This window comes from Lissotriton helveticus, chromosome 7, assembly GCF_964261635.1.
Source record: "Lissotriton helveticus chromosome 7, aLisHel1.1, whole genome shotgun sequence".
Taxonomy (NCBI): Eukaryota; Metazoa; Chordata; class Amphibia; order Caudata; family Salamandridae; genus Lissotriton; species Lissotriton helveticus.
This window is the reverse complement of record NC_136068.1, coordinates 1,468,440,803-1,468,465,551: the sequence shown is the minus strand read 5'-3', so window position 1 is coordinate 1,468,465,551 and position 24,749 is coordinate 1,468,440,803. Positions and strand designations below refer to the sequence as shown.

General features: G+C 45.1%; 1 protein-coding gene across 3 annotated transcripts in view; it reads left to right on the top strand.

The window, feature by feature from the left end:
* Positions 1–20,995, top strand: part of LOC144770377 (CD5 antigen-like) — a 101,661-nt gene extending 80,666 nt beyond the window's left edge. For all 3 annotated transcript variants that reach the window (XM_078654847.1, XM_078654848.1, XM_078654849.1), the window contains 3 exons: positions 2,905–3,219; positions 13,948–14,280; positions 20,205–20,995. In XM_078654847.1, coding sequence (XP_078510973.1) covers positions 2,905–3,219; positions 13,948–14,280; positions 20,205–20,233 — 677 coding nt within the window. In that variant the 3' untranslated portion in view covers positions 20,234–20,995. The remainder of the gene's footprint in view (positions 1–2,904; positions 3,220–13,947; positions 14,281–20,204) is intronic.
* The last annotated feature ends 3,754 nt before the right edge of the window (positions 20,996–24,749 follow it).

Below are 24,749 nucleotides of genomic sequence, written 5' to 3'. Positions count from 1 at the left end.
CTTTCGAGGGGGCGGGTTTAAAGCAGAGTTCTTTGTGTTTTGGACAGTTTTCGGACAACAATAAAAATGTCAAGATAACGCTGGTGATTAATGTTCATGCTGGAGAGGGATAACGTTTTTGTCTAATTGCAGTTTTGACTGATCTTAAAGTAGCATAGACGGCTAATGTATCAGCTGCACAGAGAGTGTACCATGCAGATCACATAACTGTATTTTATTAGGATAGCTCAGTGGGCTACTGCTTTTGTCACAGAGGTCCTTTTGTTACTTGCAGTTCATAAGTTACAATCCTAATGTAGCACAGTCACCTATGAACTATCATCAAAGAACTGCATCCTGCATGCAAACTGCAAGGCATAGTGGTGAAACTTTATGTTTTTTCCCATTCTTTCATTTTCCTAATGTTGTTAAAAAGGACTTGTTTGGGAAGAAATACATTCTTATTAGCAAAGGCAACCTCAACCACTGTGGTACGTTTCAAATCCAGAGTCTGTGCTTATTCATACCAAACACTCTAAAATATACTGCCTACTATTATAGCTGACATGTGTTTCCTACACCTTGTAATCCTAATTGCTTTATATAACAATTCCTATAGACTGATTTGCACACATATTATTTTTTATTATTATTAGAAGTTTGTAAAGTGCAACAGCTACCCCCAACTGGGGTATCCTGGCGCTGTAGCAGACGGCTGCAGAAGAAGCAAGGAAGGGCTAAGGGCTGGAGAAGAGCCAGGTCTTCAGAGCACGTCAGAAGACGGTTTCTGACTCAATCATATAGAGGGAGAAAAGTAGATCATTCCAGACTTTGGTGGTAAGAACCGCAAAGGCTCTGCCTCCCATTCTAGAGCATTGGAAGCGGGGGATTGTCAGAAGGCGGAGAGAGTTAGATCTAAGGTTCCGTGTTGTGAGTGTCTAAGGCAGGCTTGAAGGTAGGATGGGCCACGTCCTTGGAAAGCTCTAAAAATCAGAAGGAGTGCCTTGAACTGGGTGTGATCTATCACAAGAAGCCAGTGAAGCTTTCTAAGGTGGGGGGTAATCGAATGGCGATAAGGGATCTTAAATATCAACCTGGCTGTGGCATTCTGGATGATCTGCAGGCACCTAGTCAAAAAAAGCTGGAGCTCCAAGATAGCATGGTCGAGATGGGAGCTGATTAAAGCATGGATGATAGTTCTATGAGACTCCAGGGGGAGGAAGTGCAAAAATTTGCAGAGCATATGAAGTTTCCAAAACAGGAGGAGAATACCTGATTGATTTGAGATTTGCAGGACAGGGGATTGTCAAACCAAAAACCAAGGTTCCACAAGGTGACCACAGGCACGGGACGGGGGTCCAGTTCAGTAGGGCACCACAGTATCGAGGGAGGGGGGCAGGTTTGATTGAAAAAAAGAACCTCAGTTTTATCTGAGTTGAGCTTCAGACTATTGAGTGACATCCAAGAAGAAATGCTACTCAGGCTTTGTCTGAAATTGGTGAATGCGGCTTCCGAGTGATCATCAAAGGAAAACACCAAGTGGGTGTCATCAGCATACGATATCACTCTCACCCCATGTGATTCAACAAGCGCCACAAGGGGGGAAAGGTACACATTAAAAAATAGAGGGCTCAGTGCCGAACCCTGAGGGACTCCACAGCTCAAAGTTTTCTCATCGGAGATAAATGGGGGGAGGGATACTTGTTGAGTTTGGTGGCTAAGGTAGGACCGAATCCAGGACAGGGGAATGCTCTGGATCCCAAGATGGGAAAGTCTCTCAAGGAGGATGGAGTGAGAGACTGTGTCAAATGCTGCAGACAAATCGAGCAACACCAACATGACTGCTTCGCCTGCGTCTATGGATTCTCAGATGGTCCCCGAGACCTCAAGGGGGGCGGTCTCTGTACTATAGCTGGATCTGAACCCGGCCTGGGAATCATGGAAGCGATGTTGGGATTCCAAATAATTATAAAGTTTTTCCTGCTCAAATTTTTCCAGGATTTTTGCTGGTGCTGGGAGAAGGGAGATGGGATGGTAGTTTTTATAGACTGCAGGGTCATTGTCTCTGTAAAATGTGTGTTTGATGCAAAGTGCTCTGACACCCTACACTGGCATGAGTAGTGCTATAAAAAATTAAATGCATGTGAGAGAGGGATTATGGAGAGATTAGGGGGCACTGTTGAAGGATAGTAGTGATAGAATCTGTGTAGGGGGACATGAGAGGAGATGCCAAAAAAGAGTGCCCCGCCTGGCGCCACCAGTGCTAAAGGTGGCCGTGTGTAGGGTCAGTCTACTTTCAATGGAGCTAATCTCCTATATCCACGTATTTGTTGCCCTTCTCAGTGATTGGACCAGAGACTTTAATGATTGGCTAGTACTGTTTCTTGATAGCTGCACAATACTCTGTTACGCATTAGTGTCTTACTCAGTATCTGGGTTAAACCTAAACTACTGGTGCGAGTTACCTGTTATGGGTCATCGGTAATCAGTCGTCCTGATTGATCACAAGTCAAGCCAGAAACCAATTAGGCATAAAGTTCATTCTTTGTCTGTACTTTTAAATACACATATGTGCATAGTTTTTAAACTTCTTTCAAATTTGCCAAAACATTGTCACACTGTTTGAAAATAATCAATTCAAGCCTTTGTTTATTTGAGTATTTACAGCATTAGGACACTGGCCAACAATCAGAAACCTTTCATTACCCATTCTATAAAAAAGTGTATTATACATTCCAAGTAGCTCCAAGTGTTCTGACTTTAATCTAGGAAGAGAAAGTTGTCCAAAGGGAAAAATAGTAATGGTGGACATATGATCTTTTAAAATATTGGTCTGGATATTTCTCTTTGTATTATTTGAGTTGTAGCATGTTTACATGTGTAATGTGTATCAGATTGTTGTACGTTCTCTTTCGGATCCAATAGCCCTGCTCTCCATCAGGATGGTGAATGGCCCTAATAACTGCAGTGGTCGGCTGGAGGTGGAGCACAAAGGCCAATGGGGAACCGTGTGCAATGACCAGTGGGACATGCGGGACACCAGGGTTGCATGCAAGCAACTGGGGTGCAGAAGACCTGTCTCTGCCAACAAGTGTGAAGTCTTCGGAGAGGGTTCTGGACCAATCTGGTTGGACGAAGTGAGCTGCACTGGAAGGGAAACGAGTCTAGAAAAGTGCAAAGCCAATGCACTTGGTGTACACGACTGTACACATCGAGAGGATGTCGGGATTGAATGCATGGGTAAATAAGTATACCTTTGTAACCCTATGTCTTTGTTGACTTGTTATTTTCATGGAACATAACATTTCATTTTAACTGTATTGTTACTTCATAAAACCTACAATCTCAGTAACAGGATTGGGGAGGGAACTGCTTCAAAGTCATGAAAGGATCCATCATATCAACTAATTTCATGATAGAGATTTTGAGAATAAATTACAATCCCAGAGTAAGGAGCAAGTGCATTTGCAAAAGTGCTTCAAAAATGTGCTTTGTAATCAAGGGGTTGGACTGCACAGGCAAGAACTTACAAAATACAGAAATAGGAAATTGTAATTGTTATTTACAATTACTATTTATGCAACATGATGGCCACATACGCGTTCACATATATGTTAACAGTAATTTGAGCTGGTGGTTGCAGGTCGGGCCCAATGACACACATCTTTGTGATGTTCTACACCTTTGGAAACTATGGGAACCCAGAATTACTAAGTGCAAAGTGATGTAAAACAACACAAAGGGCCCGATTACGAGAGTGGCGGTGCGGGAGCTGGCTGCCATGCCATGGCCCCGCTCTCACACTTCCAAACAGGGCTGCCTCCCACCCGCCACCCGCCAAATTATGAGTGAAATCGTGGTCTGGTGGGTGGACAGTGCGGCAGTCCGGCGGGACTGTAGTAAAAACAATCACATGTGTTTATATATATATATATATATATGAAAAGACTGCAATTCTATGGTGCCGAGTTGCTTCAGCGGCACTGGCGGTAACCCCTCCTCTGTTTTGGGCGTTGTGGAAGGAAACAGCTGGTTTAGTTTACGGAACTGTAATCTCTATGCTCCGGTGAGGAGCGTACCACACGGAAGCCCCTGGACGCTGGGTATTTCCTTCTGCCTGAGGGACTGGAATCGAGGCGACCGGAGATCTAAAACCGGACTGCCGGTGTAATGTCCGTAGACTGTCTGTCTGCAGTCTAGTTTATCACGCACGTAGACGTGCGCATATGCGGGCGTCTGACATCACACCGCGTAGGGTATAAGAATAAAGGAGGCGTGGCCCGAAGGTAGTTCGGACCACGCGGACGAGTACACAAGTGTCCCGGGTCCGTTTGTATGCGCAGCGCCAGCGGCCTTGCGCACGTGCGTGTAATGCACTACAATGGCGGCGAGGGTAATTTAAGAACCCATGCGCAGCCCCGCCTGCCGTTTTCGCTCTCCCCTACGGCAGTGCGCTGGGAGGCGGACCACAACGGAAGCCCGTGTGCGAGAGGCCTGATCCAGCCCGTCTGCCCCAGTCACGGACGGTAGCGCCTGGCAGCGCTCTGCATTGGCGGCTCCCGGTACTGCTCCCGCCCGATTTTGAAGTTGCAGCACAGAGGGCCAGAAGACAGGCGAGCTGGAGGCAGTCACTGCCCGTCGCAGAGACACCGGGTAGGAACACGTGTGGCCTGCAGCTGGCCTGAGACACCCTGACACCCGGCCTGCCCCCCCTAGTGCTCGTTGGCCCACCTTGACACCCAGCCTCTGCCTACCCGCTCCGGTCCCAGGGCGTTTTGCGTGACCACCAACGGGCGAGTCAGGACTGTCGCCGCCGCCTGCGTCACTGCTCCACCAACCTCTGCACGGCAGGGGAAGGCCCCAAGTGCCGAGAATGGCGGCGATTCCCCCCATTGAGCCGTTTCTGGTCGACGGCGCACCGGCGTCCCTAGCGCCGCGATGGAAGGACTGGACGGAGCGCCTGCAGTTTTACTTCGAAGGGGCCGGGACGGCGAGAGAACGGCGCAGGGCTCTTCTCCTTCATCTCGGTGGGAAGGACATACACATGATCTACAAGACTCTGGCGGAGGCCACACCGCACACCTACGTCACGCTCCTCAACGCGCTCAACGCTCACTTCGAGCCAATGGCCAGTAAGGACTATGAACGGTTTATTTTCAGGCAAGCGCGACAAGAGGCGGAAGAATCGCTCGACGCCTTCCATGGCAGGCTCAAAGAACTTGCCAGCACCTGCGGTTTCCACGACGAGCAAGAGGAGATACGGGGCCAGATAATACAAGGCTGCTACTCCTCCAATCTAAGGGTGAAGATCCTCCAAGAAGATGGAAAACCGTTGGCGGACATTTTGAAGCTTGGACGATCCAAGGAGCTGTCACAAGCGAGAGCGTCACACATGGAAGCGGCGCTCCATAGACCAGTCAAGGTAGAACAGGTGAACTCAGCAGAACAGGTCAACGTTGTCCGACCGAAACAACGCCAGTTTGGACGAAGAAGACCACCAGAGCGCAGAAAGGAATGTGGATACTGTGGCGGCGTGCCTCATCGCACCCAACACTGTCCACCACAAGGAAAGAAATGTGGCTCATGTGGGCGAATGAACCATTTCGCGTCAGTCAGCCGGTCATCCAAACAAAAGCCCGAAGCAGCACATGCCATCAGAGACAGTCCGGACAGTGAAGATATGGACGACGACTCCAACAACTACCCGGTCCACTACGTCTTCGCCATCGACCAACCCCTGCGGAAAAAGAGGCGCCTCCCAAAGTGCCGAATAAGAATTCACAACCAAGAGGTGAGAGCCACGATAGACACGGGAGCCTCGATTGAACTTATGGCAGCAAATGTCTACAACCAATTACGAGACAAGCCGACCCTAAAGACAGCCAAGACCCGAGTCTTCGCATATGGACAAAAGACCCCGATCCCCCTGATTGGATGTTTCCAAACGGAAGTACACCACCAAGACCAGAAGGTCGCCACAACTATCTGTCACCAAAGAGGGCAGTGGCATGCTTCTCAGTGGACAGGCGGCCGAAGAACTCCAACTGATCTCATTTGCGATGGCGGTGCTGGAAGAAGAACTCAACACCATCCTCGAAGAATTCGAAGACACGTTCCAAGGCATAGGGTGTCTAAAAGACAAAGAAGTGGCCCTTCACATTGACCCATCCATCTAGCCGGTAGCCCTCAGGCACCGGAGAATAGCATTCCACCTGAGGAAGAAAGTGGAACAAGAACTGGAAGCTCTTGAGCACCAAGGAATCATCGAGAAAGTCAGTGGGCCCACACCGTGGGTATCGCCAATCGTGGTGGCGCGAAAACCCAAGCAGCCCGGACAGGTCCGCATCTGTGTCGACATGCGCCTACCCAACGCGGCAGTGAAAAGGGAACGACATTTGACGCCCACCATCGACGACATCCTGGGTGAGCTGAACGGAGCGAAGTGGTTCTCCAAAATGGACCTCCGGTCAGGCTACCATCAGCTGCCCCTGCATCCGGACTCCCGATACATCACCACTTTCTCTACCCATGTGGAGCTCCGGCGATACCGACGTCTCAACTTTGGGATCTAGAGCGCCGCGGAAGTCTTTCAAAACACTATCAGAGAGGTCCTGAGCGGGCTCCCGGGAGTCCTAAATGTCAGCGATGATCTGCTCATCTGTGCAAACACAGTCGAGGAACATCACAAAAGACTGAGGGGCGTGCTGCAGAGAATCAAAGACTCTGGTCTCACGTTGCACCGCGAGAAGTGCCAGTTCCTCCAGAATAGAATCAGTTTCTTCGGATACACGTTCTCGGACCAAGGGATTGCTCCGGACCCAGACAAGGTGAAGGATGTGCAAGAGACACCAGCGCCGACGAACATATCGGAAGTACGGAGCTTCCTCGGCATGGTGAACTTCTGTGGGCGGTTCATCCCAGACCTGTCCAATCTCACCAGACCCCTCCGAGACCTCACCAAATCCACCACCCCCTGGCAATGGGGAGAGGAACAAGAAGTAGCGTTCCAGAACACCAAAACAGCCCTGTCGGCCGAACAGACTTTGTCATATTTTGACCCAGCCAAACCTACAAACATCGCCGTGGATGCCAGCCCCTACGGTCTGGGAGCGGTGCTGACCCAACGCAGAGGGAGCGACGACTGGGTGCCCATCGCCTACGCCAGCCGGTCGTTAACGGAGACCGAACAGAGATACTCCCAAATTGAGAGGGAGGCGATCGCCATACACTGGGCGTGCAGACATTTCCATGTGTATGTATACGGGCATCCTTTCACCGTCTCTACAGACCACAAGCCCCTTCTCCCCCTATTCCGAGGGTCGGTCTCCAAACCACCACCCAGGATAGAGAAATGGATCCTACAGCTCCAGCAGTATGACTACCAGCTAGAATTCAAACCGGGAGCGACCAACCCGGCGGACTACCTCTCTAGGCATCCCAGGGCAGCAACCACCAAAGAAAAAGAAGACGCTGACGAGACAGAAGAGTACGTACAGGTGATACTGGAAAGATCAAGACCACTCCCCATGAGCATGGACATGATCATCGAAGCCACCCGCAGCGATGGAGTCCTCCAACTGGTGGTCCCTGCAGTGCAGGCGAACAAATGGAAGACCCTCCAATCATCATTGAACAGGAGGACGCCCCAAGCAAAGAGTGCCCTAGAGACCATTCTAAAGGTAAAGGACGAACTGTCCGTGGACAGTCAAGGATGTCTACTATGAGGACCTCGGATTGTCATGCCAGCGAGCCTGACCCAACAAGCGATTGAACTGGCTCACCGTGGGCACCAAGGAGTGGTAAAGACCAAGAGCAGATTCCGAGCGAAGGTGTGGTTTCCGAACATGGACACCTGAGTGGAACAAGCCATCAAAGAGTGTCAATGGTGCCAAGCTGCCGGGCAACCCGACTGCCCGCCCCCGGTAATCACAGAGGACAATCCGCAGAGGCCATGGGAACAAGTCAGTGCTGACTTCGGACACCTTCCAGCTGGCAGATACATGCTAGTCATAATGGACGACTTCACTAAGTACCCAGAGGTGGAAATAATAACAACACTTACCGCCAAAGAGGTCGTAACCAAATTCGAGAAGGTCATTGCCACCCATGGCATCTTCGAAAGAGTTAAGACGGACAACGGGCCACCCTTCCAGGGACAAGAGTTTGCCGCTTACCTCGAAGAGTGGGGAATCCAGCACAGGAAAGTGACCCCCAGGTGGCCTCAATCCAATGGGAAGTCGAGAGGTTTACGCGCACTCTAAACAAAGTCATCCGAATCGCCCACGCTGAGGAAGCCCTGTTGGAGAAAGCGATCTACACGTTCCTGAGAGAGTATCGGCTCACACCTCATCGCACCACTGAAGCCGCCCCAGGCCCGTCAGCAATGGGAAGGATAGTCCGAGACACGCTCCCCAACCACCACACCTGGACTCCTGCCAGAATAAACCCCCGACGGGCTCTGACCAACAGGAGGCGATCTAATGACTATGCTAGTTTCCGACGCAGGGCCAAGGAACCCTCCATTCGGGAAAGAGATCAAGTCTATGTGAAAGACAGATATCCTGGGAGCAAATTCAGGCTCCCCTTCGAACCGAGGCCCTGGACAGTCACACGTCGAACCGGCACAATGGTGACAGCTCACAGGGGTGGTGAAACCTTCACACAAAACGTATCATTCTTCAAGAGAGTCACCCCTCAACCAGGGGACCACCCATATCAAGAATCAGATCAAGATCCACCCTGTTCAACAGAGGGACGCCACGATATGCCAGGAAGCGAACACGGAACCCAAGTGATTAGCCCACCAGCGGGCCCCCGGACCATGGGGACACCAACAACTGCTAGCCCCCGACACCCGGTGGAGCCCCAACCGGCTGGGACACCCCAACAGGAGGCCCCGCGGAGGGCACTGTTCCGTGGAGAGGCGTCCGGCTATGGACTGAGAAGGAATCCGGCCCCCACTTCGCAACTGGCTGACTTTGCTGTGGACTGAAGCCCGAGTGACCGGCCACCGGATTGGTAACAGGCCATACGGCCATTTTTGTTTCATATCATCAGCAGAACTTTTTGCAGAATGTATCCTGTGTGATATTTCTAGTTTTGTTTAATGAAAGGTTAAAAGGAATGTAATGTCCGTAGACTGTCTATCTGCAGTCTAGTTTATCACGCACGTAGACGTGCGTATATGCGGGCGTGTGACATCACACCGCGTAGGATATAAGAATAAAGGAGGCGTGGCCCGAAGGTAGTTCGGACCACGTGGACGAGTACACAAGTGTCCCGGGTCTGTTTGTATGCGCAGCGCCAGCGGCCTTGCGCACGTGCGTGTAACGCACTACAGCCGGATGATATCCAGCGAAGATAGGGGGCTACATTGATTGTCCAGTTGAGGAGTGTGCCCGGTGCGGATGCGAGCATTGTTTCAGCGTAAACATCGTTGTAAAGACATTTTCACCCACATGAGTGCATCATGGCTGCAGACGCGTTGCGTAGCCATGAGGCAGCGGCAGACCAACTGTTCAATGATTCCCTGGCTGGGGGGTCTGGTACGGTGGTGCAACAGTACATTGAGCCACAAGGAAGCACGAATGCATGTGATTTGTTTAAGAAATTGGAGAAACTTATGCGCTCAGAGCAAGCGAAGTGGTGGGAGCAGAAGTCTCTATCACGTTATTTGGAGGTAGGTAGAATTCCGAGAGGCCTGAGAATTACTTTGGCACCAAGTTACGAAAACCCAGACCCCGACATGCTGGCTGAATGGGCTGAGTGTAATCTAGAGTCCTCCAGTAGGTTGGTTCGAATTCTGGTTAAATACGCTGAAAGCGATAGAATTAAATTGCAAGCCAAAGTTGAAGAATTAAACATTGAAATCGCTAAACTGGAAGTAACTGACAATATTTAAAAAATGAGAGATGAAATGCAAATTAGGCTGCAAAAAGATGAAGAAACTATTAAAAGACGCAAAGCATACAAATTTAATCGCGATAAGCTGGACTATCAAAATGGCAATGTGTTCACCTTTGCCTGTAAATATGATGTTGTTAAAGCGAAAGTGAGTGCCGCTCGGCAAGGAAGCAACATGCATGACACTGGGGAAACAATTGTGCTGTCTACCTCTGCCTCCGACTTAAGTTCGGCTCCTGAGAGTGAAACGGAGGGGGAAGGGGCAAGATCTTCAACAGTGGGGTTTACAAAACTATCCCTGGCACAGGAGGTCGACTGCCTGTGCCAGGACAGGAGAGATACATTGGGACCCCGTGCGCATAAAACCCCAAAGACAACAGGAGAGCAAACCAAAAGCGCAGCGAAAGAAGAAAGTGCTGCCAGCAACATAAAGCAGCCATACAAAAATGCTGCGAGGGGAAGGTGGAATCACAAAGCAAAATAGATCCAGATGCTGCCACAAACACGGTAATACATTTAACTGACATCACTTTAACGAAAGCGGAAACCCAGATTCTGGCCCTAGGACTTTCTTATAGCCCCGAAAGCAGCTACAACTATTCAGAAACCCGGATGGATGTATTTAGGTTCATCAGGAAACTTAAGTTGCAGAAATATCACAAACTGCGGGCTAAAAAACTACCGGATTCTGATCAACAAAACACATGTAGTCCTTCTTTGTTTACAGCTGGCGATGTACACCTGTTTCATGATTTGGTGACACTCCAAAATGAGCAAACAGCCACCACAAGTGATTTGGGGTTGGAAACTATGAATATAGGTGGGACTGTCAAAGCATCATTCAAGCCCAAATCTGTGTTTCAACCAGTTATGCTCCATGACAATATTGATGTTTACCATGAGCAGGTAGTACTCGATTTTAAAAAAAACTCTATAAATCTACAAACTTTGCCGGGCACAAATATAGCCATCAACAACAGTGCTATGTACAGCTTATGAAGAAGCTGCAGGACAATGATAACCTGATTGTGATACAATCTGACAAGGGGGGGGATATTTTCCTGTGGCCACGGACGCTGTATATGGAGGAAGCCCACCTCCAGTTGAATGAAATTGCATGTTATAAAAAAAGTAACATCATTATTGTCAAGGCTTCTTGGAATGATTATTATGGTAAATTAATTGCTTGGAAAAGTGGGGGGTTACTGTGTGAAGATGAATATCGTTTTTTGAGAAATGACCATCCAGTAATCCCCTCAATATATTTAATTCCAAAAATACACAAAAATGAAACCAAACCCTCTGGTAGGCCCATTATTTTGGCCATAGGTAGTATTATGGAAAACACCACAAAATACATAGGCTATTTTCTTCAAGAATGGGTTCAAGGTTTACCATCCTACCTCCAAGTTACTTCTGATTTCCTAAGAAAAATTCAGGGAATACAATGGAGTGATGATTTAATTTTAGTAACTATGAACGTCACTTCATTATTTACATCTATACGCCATCAAGATGGCATCAAGGCAGTACAACATTATCTAAATCGCAGGCCGGCATATCTCTTACTGCATAACAAAATGCTAGTCAATATGGTCACTACCTGTTTGGAGCAAAATTTCTTCTCGTTCGACAACCATATCTATCAACAAATCAGGGGAGTTGCGATGGGGGCATGCTTCTCACCCAGCTATGCTTGTTTGCATATAGGGCTGTGGGAGGAGCAGGTCCTCATGGGGCACTTTAAACACATCATAGACCAACATGTATCCCTTTGGCTACGGTATATTGATGACCTTTTTTTAATTTGGAGGGGTCCCGAGTCACTTGCCATAGACTTTGTTGATCAGATAAATAGAAACCCGATTAACCTTGAGTTTACTGCAAACATGACTATATCCTCAGAAGTCTTTCTAGATGTGGAGGTATTTATAAACGATAAAGTTATCTCCACTAAAATATATCGTAAACCTACTGCGGGTAACTCTTTGCTACATGCCACGAGCCATCACCCGCAACACCTAATTCAAAGCATCCCCTACAGGGAGATGCTCTGGGTACGGCACTATGTAGCAGCGACATTGATTGCCAAGTAGCTCAGGAAAATAGCAAACAAAGGTTTCTAGCGGGAGGTTATGCCCCGTTGGTTGTAGACAGAGCAATCAACAAAACACAATTGCTCACCAGGGACCAGGCGCTTGCCAAAAAGGATGACATACAGATACCACTCAATAAATTAGAACCTTGTAGCAGGGTCATACTCACATATAACAAACAACACAGAGCAATCAGGAAAATCCTAAACAAAAACTGGAACCTGGTACTGAATGACCCTGTAATTGGTGTGGATCTGTCTAGACAATGTCATACACCTCAATTGACTTTCAGAAAGGCCAGATCTATGGGCAACTGCCTGGTAAAAAATAGTCAAGAAATAAGAGCACCCACCAATGGGTTGTCAACACAGAATGGCTTTACGAAGTGTGTATCCTGTAATGCTTGTAAATTTGCCAAGAACAGAAAGGTTTATACCACACCTTTCAAGCCAAATCCAGTATGTAGTAATAAAAGACTCAATTGCAAAACAGATCATGCTGTGTATGTGCTGGGGTGTTCCTGTGCTTTAAGGTACATCGGTAGCACTAAACTACCAGCACATAAAAGAATACTCCAGCACATACGAGCCATTACTAACAAAGATCAGGCATATCCTTTGGCAAGGCATTTCGAGGTGGCCCATGCAAGTAACCCAATACATCTTAGTTACTTTGCAATTGACTGTGTAACGCCACTTTGGAGGGGTGGTAACCGTGAAGGCACCCTCCGCCTTTTAGAAACACGCCACATACTGGAGCTAAATAAAAAGTCACCGATGGGGCGCAACGATAGCGAGGATTTATACACTTCCCTTCAACATGTGGGATGTCCTTTCTTTTAAATTTGATCCTCCATAATCTGAATGAAATTTTTAATATATATGGCGCTGAGTTCTCCTGAATCTTTCTTTTGTATGTACATATTTATTCATCACATTTTATTATGGTTATTGGTGTACTGAACTTTATGACACTTCACACATACTAGCACACTCCTTGGACCGGCTGGCTCAAGGATTGTACATGTTTTGTTCGTCATTTTTGAAAATATCAGCTGTGTAACATGATTAGAAATATATACATATGCCCACTTGGGTTGTATTTCATGGGAGGAAAATCAATATGTCCCTTTTTTTCTCTTTTTTTTTCAAACGTACATGTTTACTCTAGCGTTATTTGCACTCAATAATGTTTTTAATTGGACATTCAGGGTACAACAGATTTATTTATACTATTGTGGTATTTAAATCGGCATTTTTACGTTTTTTAATGTTTTTATAGATTTTAAATGCTTAATGTTTTACCCTGTTATTATATATATATATATATATATTATAGTGTATAATAATGTCATTGCTTAACATTAATGCATTTATGCAGTTATTTATGAGTGTACTCTTTTCTAGAGTCTTTTTGCCTGTGTACCATGCTGGCATTTGAGAAAGAAAGTCTTTCTTCCCTGTCTCTTTTGCACTGATCAGCTGATTACAATTGTAAACTGCACTAGCACTTTAGATGTTCTCTCACACACACGCAACACGTCATGTGATCAAGGCCCAGGTGGGGCTGAAACGCGTCGTGGCGGCGATGCAGGGTGTACTTCATCTTTCCTGTGTGAGTGGATTCACGGATGAAAAGACTGCAATATATATATATAATTAAACATTTTAGTATATTATTAGTTGGTGGTTTTTAGAGATGCAGGACTGGATGAACACTAGACGGCCATTTACTGTTCTAAAATCATGAAAGTTCTCATTCCCTAGATCTACACTGATATGTGTGATTATTTTTTAAGGCGCAACATCAAATCCTTACCCCTTATTTGACTTAATTGTAATCAGTTAGCATTGTGAGATCATCACCGTCAATATTTAAATATACATGCAATTGTTTTTGCTGGCAGTGATGCTTGAAGACATTGCCTAACACCTCGTCTTTTGGAGTTCTCACATCTTTTTTTGTCTAGAACCCGTGAAGGTGAGGCTGGTGGATGGACCTGATGCCTGCTCTGGGAGGCTGGAGGTGTACTACAAACATGAGTGGGGCACGGTCTGCAATGATGACTGGGACTTCAGAGATGCAGAGGTGGTGTGCAGAGAACTGGCATGTGAAGGCCCTCATCAACATAAACGTCATCAACATAAACGACTATGGCCCACGTCCGGCAAGGCACAGGGTCGCATCTGGCTAGATGATGTTAATTGCAGAGGAGATGAGCTATCTTTGGAATACTGCAAGCATCGCACATGGGGTTACCATGACTGTACCCACAAGGAGGATGTTTCTATTACATGCTCAGGTATACTAATACTTCCTAACAGTGCTTAATCTGTAAAAGAATAAATGTAGGGCCCAAAGTTTTGCTCAGAAGCCGACAGCCCGGAGCAGTCATGTTAAATGTTGGTGTTCCAAATACCAAGGCTGCTTAGTCTTGAATCTACCTCATGCCTCTTTCTTCCTCCACCAGACACTTCCTGCCACTTTATGTCACTTTTGCAGGTTCTATCCATTCCCGGCTTTCTCCATTTGACAAGGTTTTTCCATCTTTCCCTTCCTACTTCTGCCCCAGTTGTGTGTTCAAAGTCTAACATGACTAAATATGCGCTGGCCCCCAAAAGTGAGTGTGGTGGGCCCCTCCGTCAACCACCAGCTCCAATTAAGCTCTGGTCTCAACAGGATGTCCCTCACCTAGTCCTGCACACTGTCATCATGAGCTGTGTTAAAGCGCCTCTGAGGTGTCAGCATTTGTTTACATGGGAGACTTGGTGGCCGGTGAGCTCAAAAGGTGTATCACAAATGGTGGAACACACAGGGAAGATTTAGGGACATGTTTACCTTCGATAATGCAAAGAGAGGGAAGTGGACAGTCTGCCCCAGAAATGAGCCTCTTTGTGATGTCAGGAAGCGTGATTTCGCAGTGCTTGAGGATAAAGGCATGGAAGAGGATGGGGCATTATAGCCAAAGTTGACGACTTTGGAACTGCGGAACCAGGTTCGAGTCTCCAGAGTAGATTTACTTACTTTTTGCGCTGCGTTAGCATCACAATTTGTGATGCTAACCAGCACAAAATGTTTTTTTCCTAATTTAATTTTCAATGCAAAACTTGTTTTGCACTGGAAAGTACCCTAAACATACGCAAAGCAGCGCGAAGCACTCACCGTCACTACCTCAATTCAGGAAAGACCTCAAGACCCGGCTCTTCGACTGAACCACAGTGCCTTCGGCAGTCCTGCCTCTCTCTCCCTTCCCCAGCAACTTGAGACCCTTACGGGTGAGTAGTCGCGCTTGCCATTGATTAATTGATTTGCATTACTTAGCGCAAAGGGGGCGCTCCATAGGTGGTACATGGCCATTCCCATGCTACCACCTATAGCTGTTGACACAAAACCCTATTGACAAACAATAGTAGACAGGGTTTAGCGCCAAAAGTTAATACCATTTCAAAGAGGAGAAATGTTTTTATTTCCTCATTTCTTTTCCGACTTTGCATGTCGGCTGCATTGTGCAGCCCACATGCTAAGTAGGAAAAGTTTTAAAGCGTTTCTACATATAAGGCCTCATTTACAACACTATGATGCATCCCTGTGCTTTCCCTGTGCGCTGACGCACAATTGACTGCCATGCGCCAATGAGGCACCCTTGCACTATGGTGCAAGGGTGCCAGCATTGTGGGCATGATTGTTTTTGTGCAGGAAAGGACACCTTCCTGGACAAAAGCAATCATTGATGGTGTTTTCCTCCTTCTATGTGTACTCCAGAATGCAACATGCATAGAAAGTGGAAAAAACAAGGAGAAATGAAAGTATTTCTCCTCATTGCGCTTCCTTATGCCATCCTTGGGGAGGCTTGGAATTCCGACGCCTTCCCAGGTTTACAAAATGTTGTAAATCCGAGAATGTGGCAGAATCCATGGGTGTTGCATGGGAACACCCATGGCGAAGCCCATTTCACACAAAGTGATGCATGAAAAGGGGCCATATTTTCAAGGCCATGAAAAGCTACACAGGGTGGCTTTGCGTGGGCTTGTAAATATGGGCCAGTACACTGCGTCCCGCATGCGTAAAGAAAAAGGTGATGCACCGGTGGGGCAAGGGGCTTGAAAATAAGCCCTGATAGTATTTTGCAGTGGAGGGGTAGTTTTCCAGCACAAAACCTATGGTAGGCTCAGATATGCACACTAGCACTATGGTTCTAACGTGTCTGCCTGGCGCAGGGCAGCTAAAATCAGCGCAGGCACTAAGGATAGGGGAGGAGACAGCTTTTTCTCTGCAGATATAGCGCTCTCCTACTCCCTCCCTGCCACACAATGCAGTGCAGCATGTTTGGCTGCTGCACTGTGTTCCATGATTCTTTTGTACATTTGGGCCCTAGTATTTATTCAACATCTTGCTATTCAAGGCAAAATCACGTAATACTGTGTGAGAATTAGACACGAGTAGTAAGCACAATTACTAAGCAACACAGTGTTCTTTGTAAGGGGTCATCAGTTCTTACACTCTCACCCTTTCCCAAACAAATTGACATCAGTTGTCTTCCCTCAGTTAAGAAGGCACTAGAAACTGACCCCATGTTTACTCACAAGAGGGCAGCCGCGGCCCCTGCAGGTAAGAGCGGTGGGGGGATTTCGAGAGATGACCATGAGGGGAAAATTAAATAAATAATTCATTTTCTCTCATAGTCGTCTCTCAAAATCCCCCCAGCCAGCCCCACCAGCTCACCGCTCTTATCTGCAGCAGCAGCGACTACAAGATGGGTCTCCGGAAAAGCGGTGTTAGTTACATTGCTGGCTGGTGCACAAAAAATCTCCCAAAATTTTAAGTTGTAGTCTTGGTCACTCTTAAAGATCTCACACTTCAAGGGACAGCTTCATGGATACCAGGGCACGGATAGGAGTTTGAGACAGGCTCAACCCATCTCTTCAGCTGGGGCTCAAGCACTGGTCCCGGTTCGCATTGGTATGCAGGTTCTTATGTACAAATCTCCTTCATGTCTTTTACACCCTTGGCACCACAGAAGGTCACCTGGTCTGACTTTTGACCAGCACGAGGAGAGCAGGCCAGGCCTCAATCTAATTCTTAGGTTGGGCTAGACAAACATGTTTTTGTTCTGCTGTTCTACTCCTGGTGCAGTTGTGTTATAAAGTTTCTTGTTTAGGACCATTTCTTATAGTGCCCATTGCCTACTGATCGGCTGAATGATATCAATATATCCTCAGAAGGTTCCCACACTTCAAATTAACCCTCATTTTTATAGCAGTTCTTGTTGTTTTACTGGACACCAACCCAGAAACCCCTGTTCTAACGGACTTTCAAGAAGGCAGGACTTCAGACACACTTTGCAATGCTCCTCACAGTTCTCCAAGGTGCTTGTATATAAAATTGTCATACTCCTCTTCCCTCACAGCCTGAAACCCCCTCATATTGGTTCTGGGCCCAGGTCACCTGATGCAGGTAATGATAACAGGCTGTCCATGGAGAAGGAAAACTTCATCTATCACTTCACTTTTGAAGTCTTTATTTCGATAATAAAAATCATAAAAGACAATAGTTTAAAAAAAAAAAGGCAATACCGGGGTTTTCTTCATACACAAAAAGAAACCCTCAAAGTAATATAATATACAGTTTAAAATCTGGCGCCGAGCCAATATAATCTTCAAGCAGTGTGGCACAACCCAATCAACACCATCCATTTACACATTAAAAGGATTAATTAAAATCAGATTTTAAAACAAGTTTTACAAATGGTTAATACGCTAAATTCTATGTACAATACATATATATATCCTAATGCAGGTTTAAGGTGGCAGATTGTAAAAATTACTCATTAAAAACGTAATTTATGAGCTCGAATGATCCACATCCAGTGAATAAATTTAGCTACAGCAATAACCACTGGTTGAGTACTATTAGTTTTTAGGATCCTTAAGGCCTCAGCCCCTGTGTTAAGTCCCTGCTGTCAGCAAATGGGTTTTAACCACTTGTGCCTGGGAGCTTTGTATTCAGGACAAATGAATAGAATATGCCCGATACTTTCTCGTTGGGTCTGGCAAAAGGGGCAACTAGTATCATTGCCACTTTTCCATTTGGCTGTGAAGGAATTAATGGGTAAAGTACCCACCCTAAATTGGTGGTATCTCTTTCTGTCCTCAGGAACAGTAATACAATCCCAGTATTCCTCTATTGCTGCAGAATTTTTAAGTTCCAAAAAGTCCGCGGTCAAGGACGGACCAACACAACTGCCAAATCTTTTTAGGGATACCATACTCCAATCGAGTGCTCTGAATGTATTCCTGGGTGGGAAGGTATGGGCTGTTGGATCTTCCCACAAAGTGGATAGACCCATTGCTGTATAAATTGCTTTTGACTACCTCATCCAGGGAATTCGATGTGCTTTATCGGCATTTCTAACCTTGAGGAATGCCCGTGCATACTGGGAGAGATCAGGCGTAACCCACAATCTCCTCCAGTATGCCACTGATCTGTAACGGGCCATGTCCTCCAAACGCTGAGAACCTAAGTCATATAAAAGAGGGATGAGGGGCATAGAAATCAGTTATGAGGCTCCTTGCCTGTTTTGGGTAGCTGTGCATTCAAAGGGAGTGCAAAATCGCTTAATTTGTTTTTGCGTAATAATGTGAAATTTTGGGCAAATTGTGCAAATGGCAAATCTGTCACTTTTTGCTATATTTTAGTGTGAAATACAATGTTTTGGTGCAGGAGTGCATGTCACAATAGCACTGTGAACATCAGCCGCTGCGTTCTGTTGTTCGCGTGTATTTGAGGTAAATGTTTATAGTCAAAGGCACATTTTGCAGTAAACTTTTACTGTGGATGGAGAGTAATTACGCATAGTGGCGTAATGGTGTCATTTCTGGAATTTCACGTAACACGCTTAACTTGAAATTCCCCAAATTATGCAAATTATGCTGACTTAATTTAAATTTCACCAGGCATAATGTCAGGCCTAGTACAGTCCCCACTCCCGCTTTCCTAGATAATTAGTGGTAGGTATCCTGCTACCAGAGATCCTTTGTTCTTCCCAGAGAGACATTCTCTGAAAGCCACTTCACAATTACTCAGCTGATGGTGTCATGAATTTCCCAATTTAGGGGAACACTGTGCTAGATCTTCTTAGGCCCATGGGAATAATGTGTATGGCAACCCTTCGTAGAAAAGAAGAGGAGACAGGTGTCTCAAAGTCTTCTCATGACGAGTTAGGCTCATCCAGATTCAAAGTGTTATGAGTTAGAAAATCCGTTGACAGAAACACGTAAATGCAGGTGGTTATGTGCATATGCGCGAACCTTCACCGCAGACCTCGCAAACAGTATACAGACACAGCTGATGGTATTTAAAAATAAGAGATTATTATGTAGAATCAGCACATGAATCTTGTGTATCAGAATGATGGAAATTATTATGTGCTATCTGCTCCATGATTATTATATTGGCTGAACTATTAGTACGTTCCCTAACTACTTGGTGCAAAGCCAAGTAATTATCTCCACAGTCTTGGAAAACTGTCAGGCTGACCACTCTTACAATGGGGCCCTGCATGTCAACTCAAGGAAGCAGTCTTTGTGTATGCTCCTTCTAAATTACTGGGTCTTTTTATGTGTATCTTCCAATAATTCTACAATTATATGGCGGGTGAGGTGCTGCGTAGTCTGTCATATCTGCACTGTAAATCCCAAACAATGTGTCTGTCTGACGCATTTGAAAGGCTTGAAAATGTAAGCAATTCTGATTCCTCCTTTGAAAACTCTGGATAGCCTTACACTATTAATCACTCCGTGTAGATCTCCGGACACCAGAACGGAAGATTCCTCTCTGCTGTGTTTTGTTTTATTTTTCTTAGCATGGCTGATATCAACCTGCTGCTCCAATAATATGGGGATCTTCAGAATATTCGTTTTCTAGGCCTTAACCTTCACGTTGTCCCTCATATTGGCATACAGTTAATCCTGGTTTGTATGTAACATGCATGTACTTTCAGGAAAGCCTTACTGCACTAGGGGGTGAACAGGCTAGCACTATTCGACTTTTATACATGCTGGAACACAAAAGGAGCTGCTTTAACTAACATAAAATATATTTTTTCCTATGTTTGTATAAATGTATAAGGGTATTTTCTGGCAGTATTTAAAATGATTATTAGCCTATTGATGTTTTTGTCCTCATGGAGTTGCCAATAATATGACAAATTACTCCTATATATTTCAGCTCGAGCTCCAGTGTCAGGAACTATGTGAAGAAGTCCCGAAAGTTACAGGATTGTTGTCAGAGCTACAGTTTTCCCGTTGTTAATTGTATTCCTTTGCTCACAATCCTTAAATGTTCTTTGCTGAATCCTGGTGATGGTCGAGGATCTTCTGGTACTGCAAAGTTCAATACTGGCCACGGTGTTGTGTTCATTCTTGCAGTACTCTGCCCAGTACTGATAAAAGGCCTGGCTTGCAAAAGTAACCGTACAATTTTGTGTAAGTTTAAACGTGCTGTCGTAACTCTACATTACATCATTTTGGTGTTCACAAACTGCGAGTGTAATGTTACTATTATTAAAATTACAAGTAGGAAAAATTACACTTATCAAAACAGAAGTAAAGTTACTATAGAAAGTGTAAACTTACACCAAAGTGTAAGTTTACCTTTGTGAATCAGGGCTAAAAGGTATTGTTCTTTAAGTTAAATTGGATGAAGACATTTTATGGAGCTAGCGCTTAGAGCATACAACTGTTTTCTGCAATAACATTAAGACGTTCCTTTAATATCTTCGGCATTGCGTAGCTCTAAAATGATTTGTAGCCTTTTCATAAAATATGCCTTTCCTTTAATAATGGAAAAATGATAACGTAAAAGTAGGTAAGCATAAATGTTTGATTGTTGCCTTTTCAGTTAGATTTGGAATGGTACATTTTTTTGTCTACATATTATTTGCTTGTGCATTACAGAACCAAAAATTATGCTAAGCATAAAAATTATTTGCGTAAAATAAAATATATTTTCTTTACCAAGGAGGATATTATGACTATTTTATTCAACCTACCCACGTGCTTTTTGATGTCAGAAAAAAATATTAAACTGGGGATGGTGACGTGATTATGTCAAAAGAGTTAAAAGGATTTTTATATGTAATATCAGCATATTAGAGGCCTCATATACTTATGGCAATTGTGCTAACACATATACACATAAAGTATGTGACAAGCCAAGGTGAGTCGATACTGCTTAGAAAAGTGTTTTCTGAGTAAAACATTTGCTTGGATGAGAAGCCTATTATGTCAAGTCTGAGCTTTGCTGGTCTAGATATCATTGAGAGGTGGGCAGGCTTCACAAATGCTCAACCAGATTTGCGTATGTAAATGCCACATGGAGAGCAGTGGGCTGAACTAGGGGAGGAGGTCATTCAAACACAGAGGTCAGCAGTCAGGAATGCAGTCCTTGGCCTCTCCAATTGTAAATGATTTTCATCAGATGTCAACACACTACTCTACAAATCCTACACAATATGGCTATGAAAAATGTATTTAACTCAACAAAACACGACAAACATAATCTTCCATGTCTAAAAGCTCTTCTCCTTAGTAGAAATTCACTGGGAACAAACACTATATGAAAAACAGAGAAGAAATGGGGATGAATGTATGTCCTGGATGACCTAGTCCAATATAAAGCACTTCACTTAGCTTGCATATACCTTATCCACTTGTTTAAGGCCACCTTCTACGTAACTACCATCAAGGAAGCATTCAACATACGCAAAACGTTCTTCAAGGGTCTCAACGCTGTGCATCAACCCAGACTCTGACCCTATAGACTGAAACTTATTCAACAAATGCATCACCAACAAATTCTTTCTTCAGCAGGAAAATAAATATTAACAAAAGACATTTCATTACCTGGTATCCCACAAAATTCTATCCTTGAGTGGTCAGTCTTTATCCTACTCATGTTTGCTAATATAACTGATATCGTTGATGCGTCAAGGCCAAATTCTACGAAGACATCATCCTTCTATCAACCATCATGACATCTCTTTGAGGAGATGTCCTTAACCCCTCTTCTATATTAGTAATGTCTCCCTCAGTCAAGGAACTTCACTGGACTATCTCAAAAAAGAACTCCACTGCCTACATCCGAACCCATCCTAGTCCACTCAAGTCAAGTAAGTAAGTAAGTAATTTTTTTATGCATGATTAATTAAAACCGTTGCATACATTAAATAATCTTTAAAATCAATATCCAATATTGTAAACATTTTGACAGCTAATAAAATAATTCTCTGTTGCAATAGAAAAATTAATCAACTTTAAAATGATCCAGTCTGTATCTTACATAATATGTACAAAATGTAATTATTATTCTAGTCAGGATAAAAGTCTGTATCATAAAGGTTACATTATTGAGCAGTATGCTCACAGATTCCATTGTCAAGAGTTTTTTTTTTTAATGCAGTATGTTAATGTCTTTCACCATAGAGTTCCCTTACCACTCTAGTTATTAGAGGCAACAAAAGCAGCTTCAAGGTGTCAATCTAGAGTGGTCCTAATAGTCCACTCATGTCAATGAGATTTATTAAGCACAGATATCACTCAGGGGTCTCAAGGCGCTAGCGTGAAACTCCGCTGGGGCTGATGGTCAGTTGAACAGAGCGACCGTTATAGATGATCAAATAGCCAGGATTTTAACTCCCTGCAGAATAGCACGTGCTCTGTGATAGAGCTGAGCTGTGATGGAAGTTTATTCCAAAATGCAGGTGCCAAGAAGGAGTAAGAACTGCCACCATTCCTGACGGTGCCGATTCTCCGAGGGGTAAGGAGATATTTGGTACTTAACCTGAGTGTCCTATTAGATCAGATGATCTTGCAAACTGCTGTCCAATCGCCAGATACATATTTTTGATTTACCCAAAACATGGCCTGTGAATTGGCTTTCCAAGCCCCAGCATTAAGGCCTTTGCCAATGTTCCAACTCGAGACAGAAAGCCAGTTGGATTGCAACAAAGCTATGATCTGGCAGTCCCATTAAAAATCAGCACACTGAAAACAAAGGCTGCTGTTAGAATCCCCAGATCCCTGGTTGGCTGAGGTAGGTACTGTAGGCCAAACAAGGACCCACGAGCCCCAACGTTAGGGAAAGACAGGTCGCCTCTAGAGATAGCACCCGCTCCACCCCCTTGGTAGCTTGGCACGAGCAGCCAGGCTTATCTTCAAGGCCAATGTGTAAAGTTATTTCCAATTACGCTTACAGCAACCACAATAGACTCCACACGAGATTCATAGAAAAACAAGTATATGTTTATAAAAAGATATGCAATGCGACCACACAAGACTAAACCAACATATGCGTCGGAGTAAAGCTCCCCCTGGCCTATTACTATTGAGCTAAACTAAACAATCCTATGTACTCCTAATGTCGTAATATGTAGTTCGTTATGCAACAATCAAGTATTTCACAACATAAGAATAATGCAATTACTAATGATCAGTCGTATTGCTATTAGGGCAAATGGCACCTCTCAGGAGAGTAGCACTAGTATCAGTATTTGAATAATATCTTGATCTCAGTGCTGCAAGGTAAGGAGTACCACTAATCTCCCCAAAGTCAGTGGTCAAAGCCAATTGAATAATCGGAAGAAAAATCCCCAGCACATAATAGTATTGTAACAGATTTATCACAGTGCGAAGTGTGAGCACAAATTTAACACAGATAAATAGGTTCTTTTTTTTCCTCTCTCTTTCATTCCTAGGCTGTTGGAAGATCTGAGGAATAAAAGAGAGAAAAAAACAAGAACCTATTTATCTGTGTTAAATTTGTGCTCGCACTTCGCACTGTGATAATTCTGTTACAATACTATCGTGTGCTGGGGATTTTTCTTCTGGTAAGAATAATGCAGATTGTAATACAGCTTTCTGGTGATTTGTACTGTTACTGTGATGCAGCGCGTAATGCAACAACGTTGTAAACTGTTATGCCCCAGTAATGCAATGCGCACAGTCTCCTTCAGATACTCTGTTAGGAAAAAGCAATGCACCGTGTAATACAGTTATAAGGCAGTTCCCTATGCAAAAGTAATGCAATGTGGAACATCTATCTAAGGCAGTTCAGTATGCAACACAAATGCAATGTGTAATACGACAATCCGGCAGTTCGTGATGCAGGACTAAGACAAGGTGTGACACATCTATCAGGCAGTTCGTTATGCAAACCTAGTGCCATGCGTAAAACACCTATCAGGCAGTTCGTTATGCAAAACTAATGTAATGGGCAATACGAAAACAGGCAGTTTGTTGTGCAGGAATAGGGCAATGCATCGTACAATCATCAGATACTCAGTTAAGCAGGAATAATGCAATACGTAATTTACTCCAGCACCGTTCATGGTGCCTCCGGTGGTCTCTCCACCACTCGTGCTGGCTTGTGGTTAGTCTCTGGCCACAGTTGCCCCCCCCACACGGGGAAGATATAACACAGTGAATGCAGCTTCGCACTCCGGCCCCAGTGCTGCCACTCCCTTGGCACACGGGCCCCGATCTGAGCCAAAGCAGAGGCTCGTGTTGCAGGACGGAGAAAGAGGCAGAAAGCGTCTCCCTCCGAGCCCACCCCCACCCCAGGAGTCGACACAAGTTACCTGGGGGCGCAAACCCACTCTCCTCTCCTCATCAGTGACTTGGGCCTCCGATATAATCTCTCTGAATTTCCGGGCAATGGGAAGATCCCAGGCAGCACACTACACCCGCACTCAGAGTCAATGAGACTCACAGTACT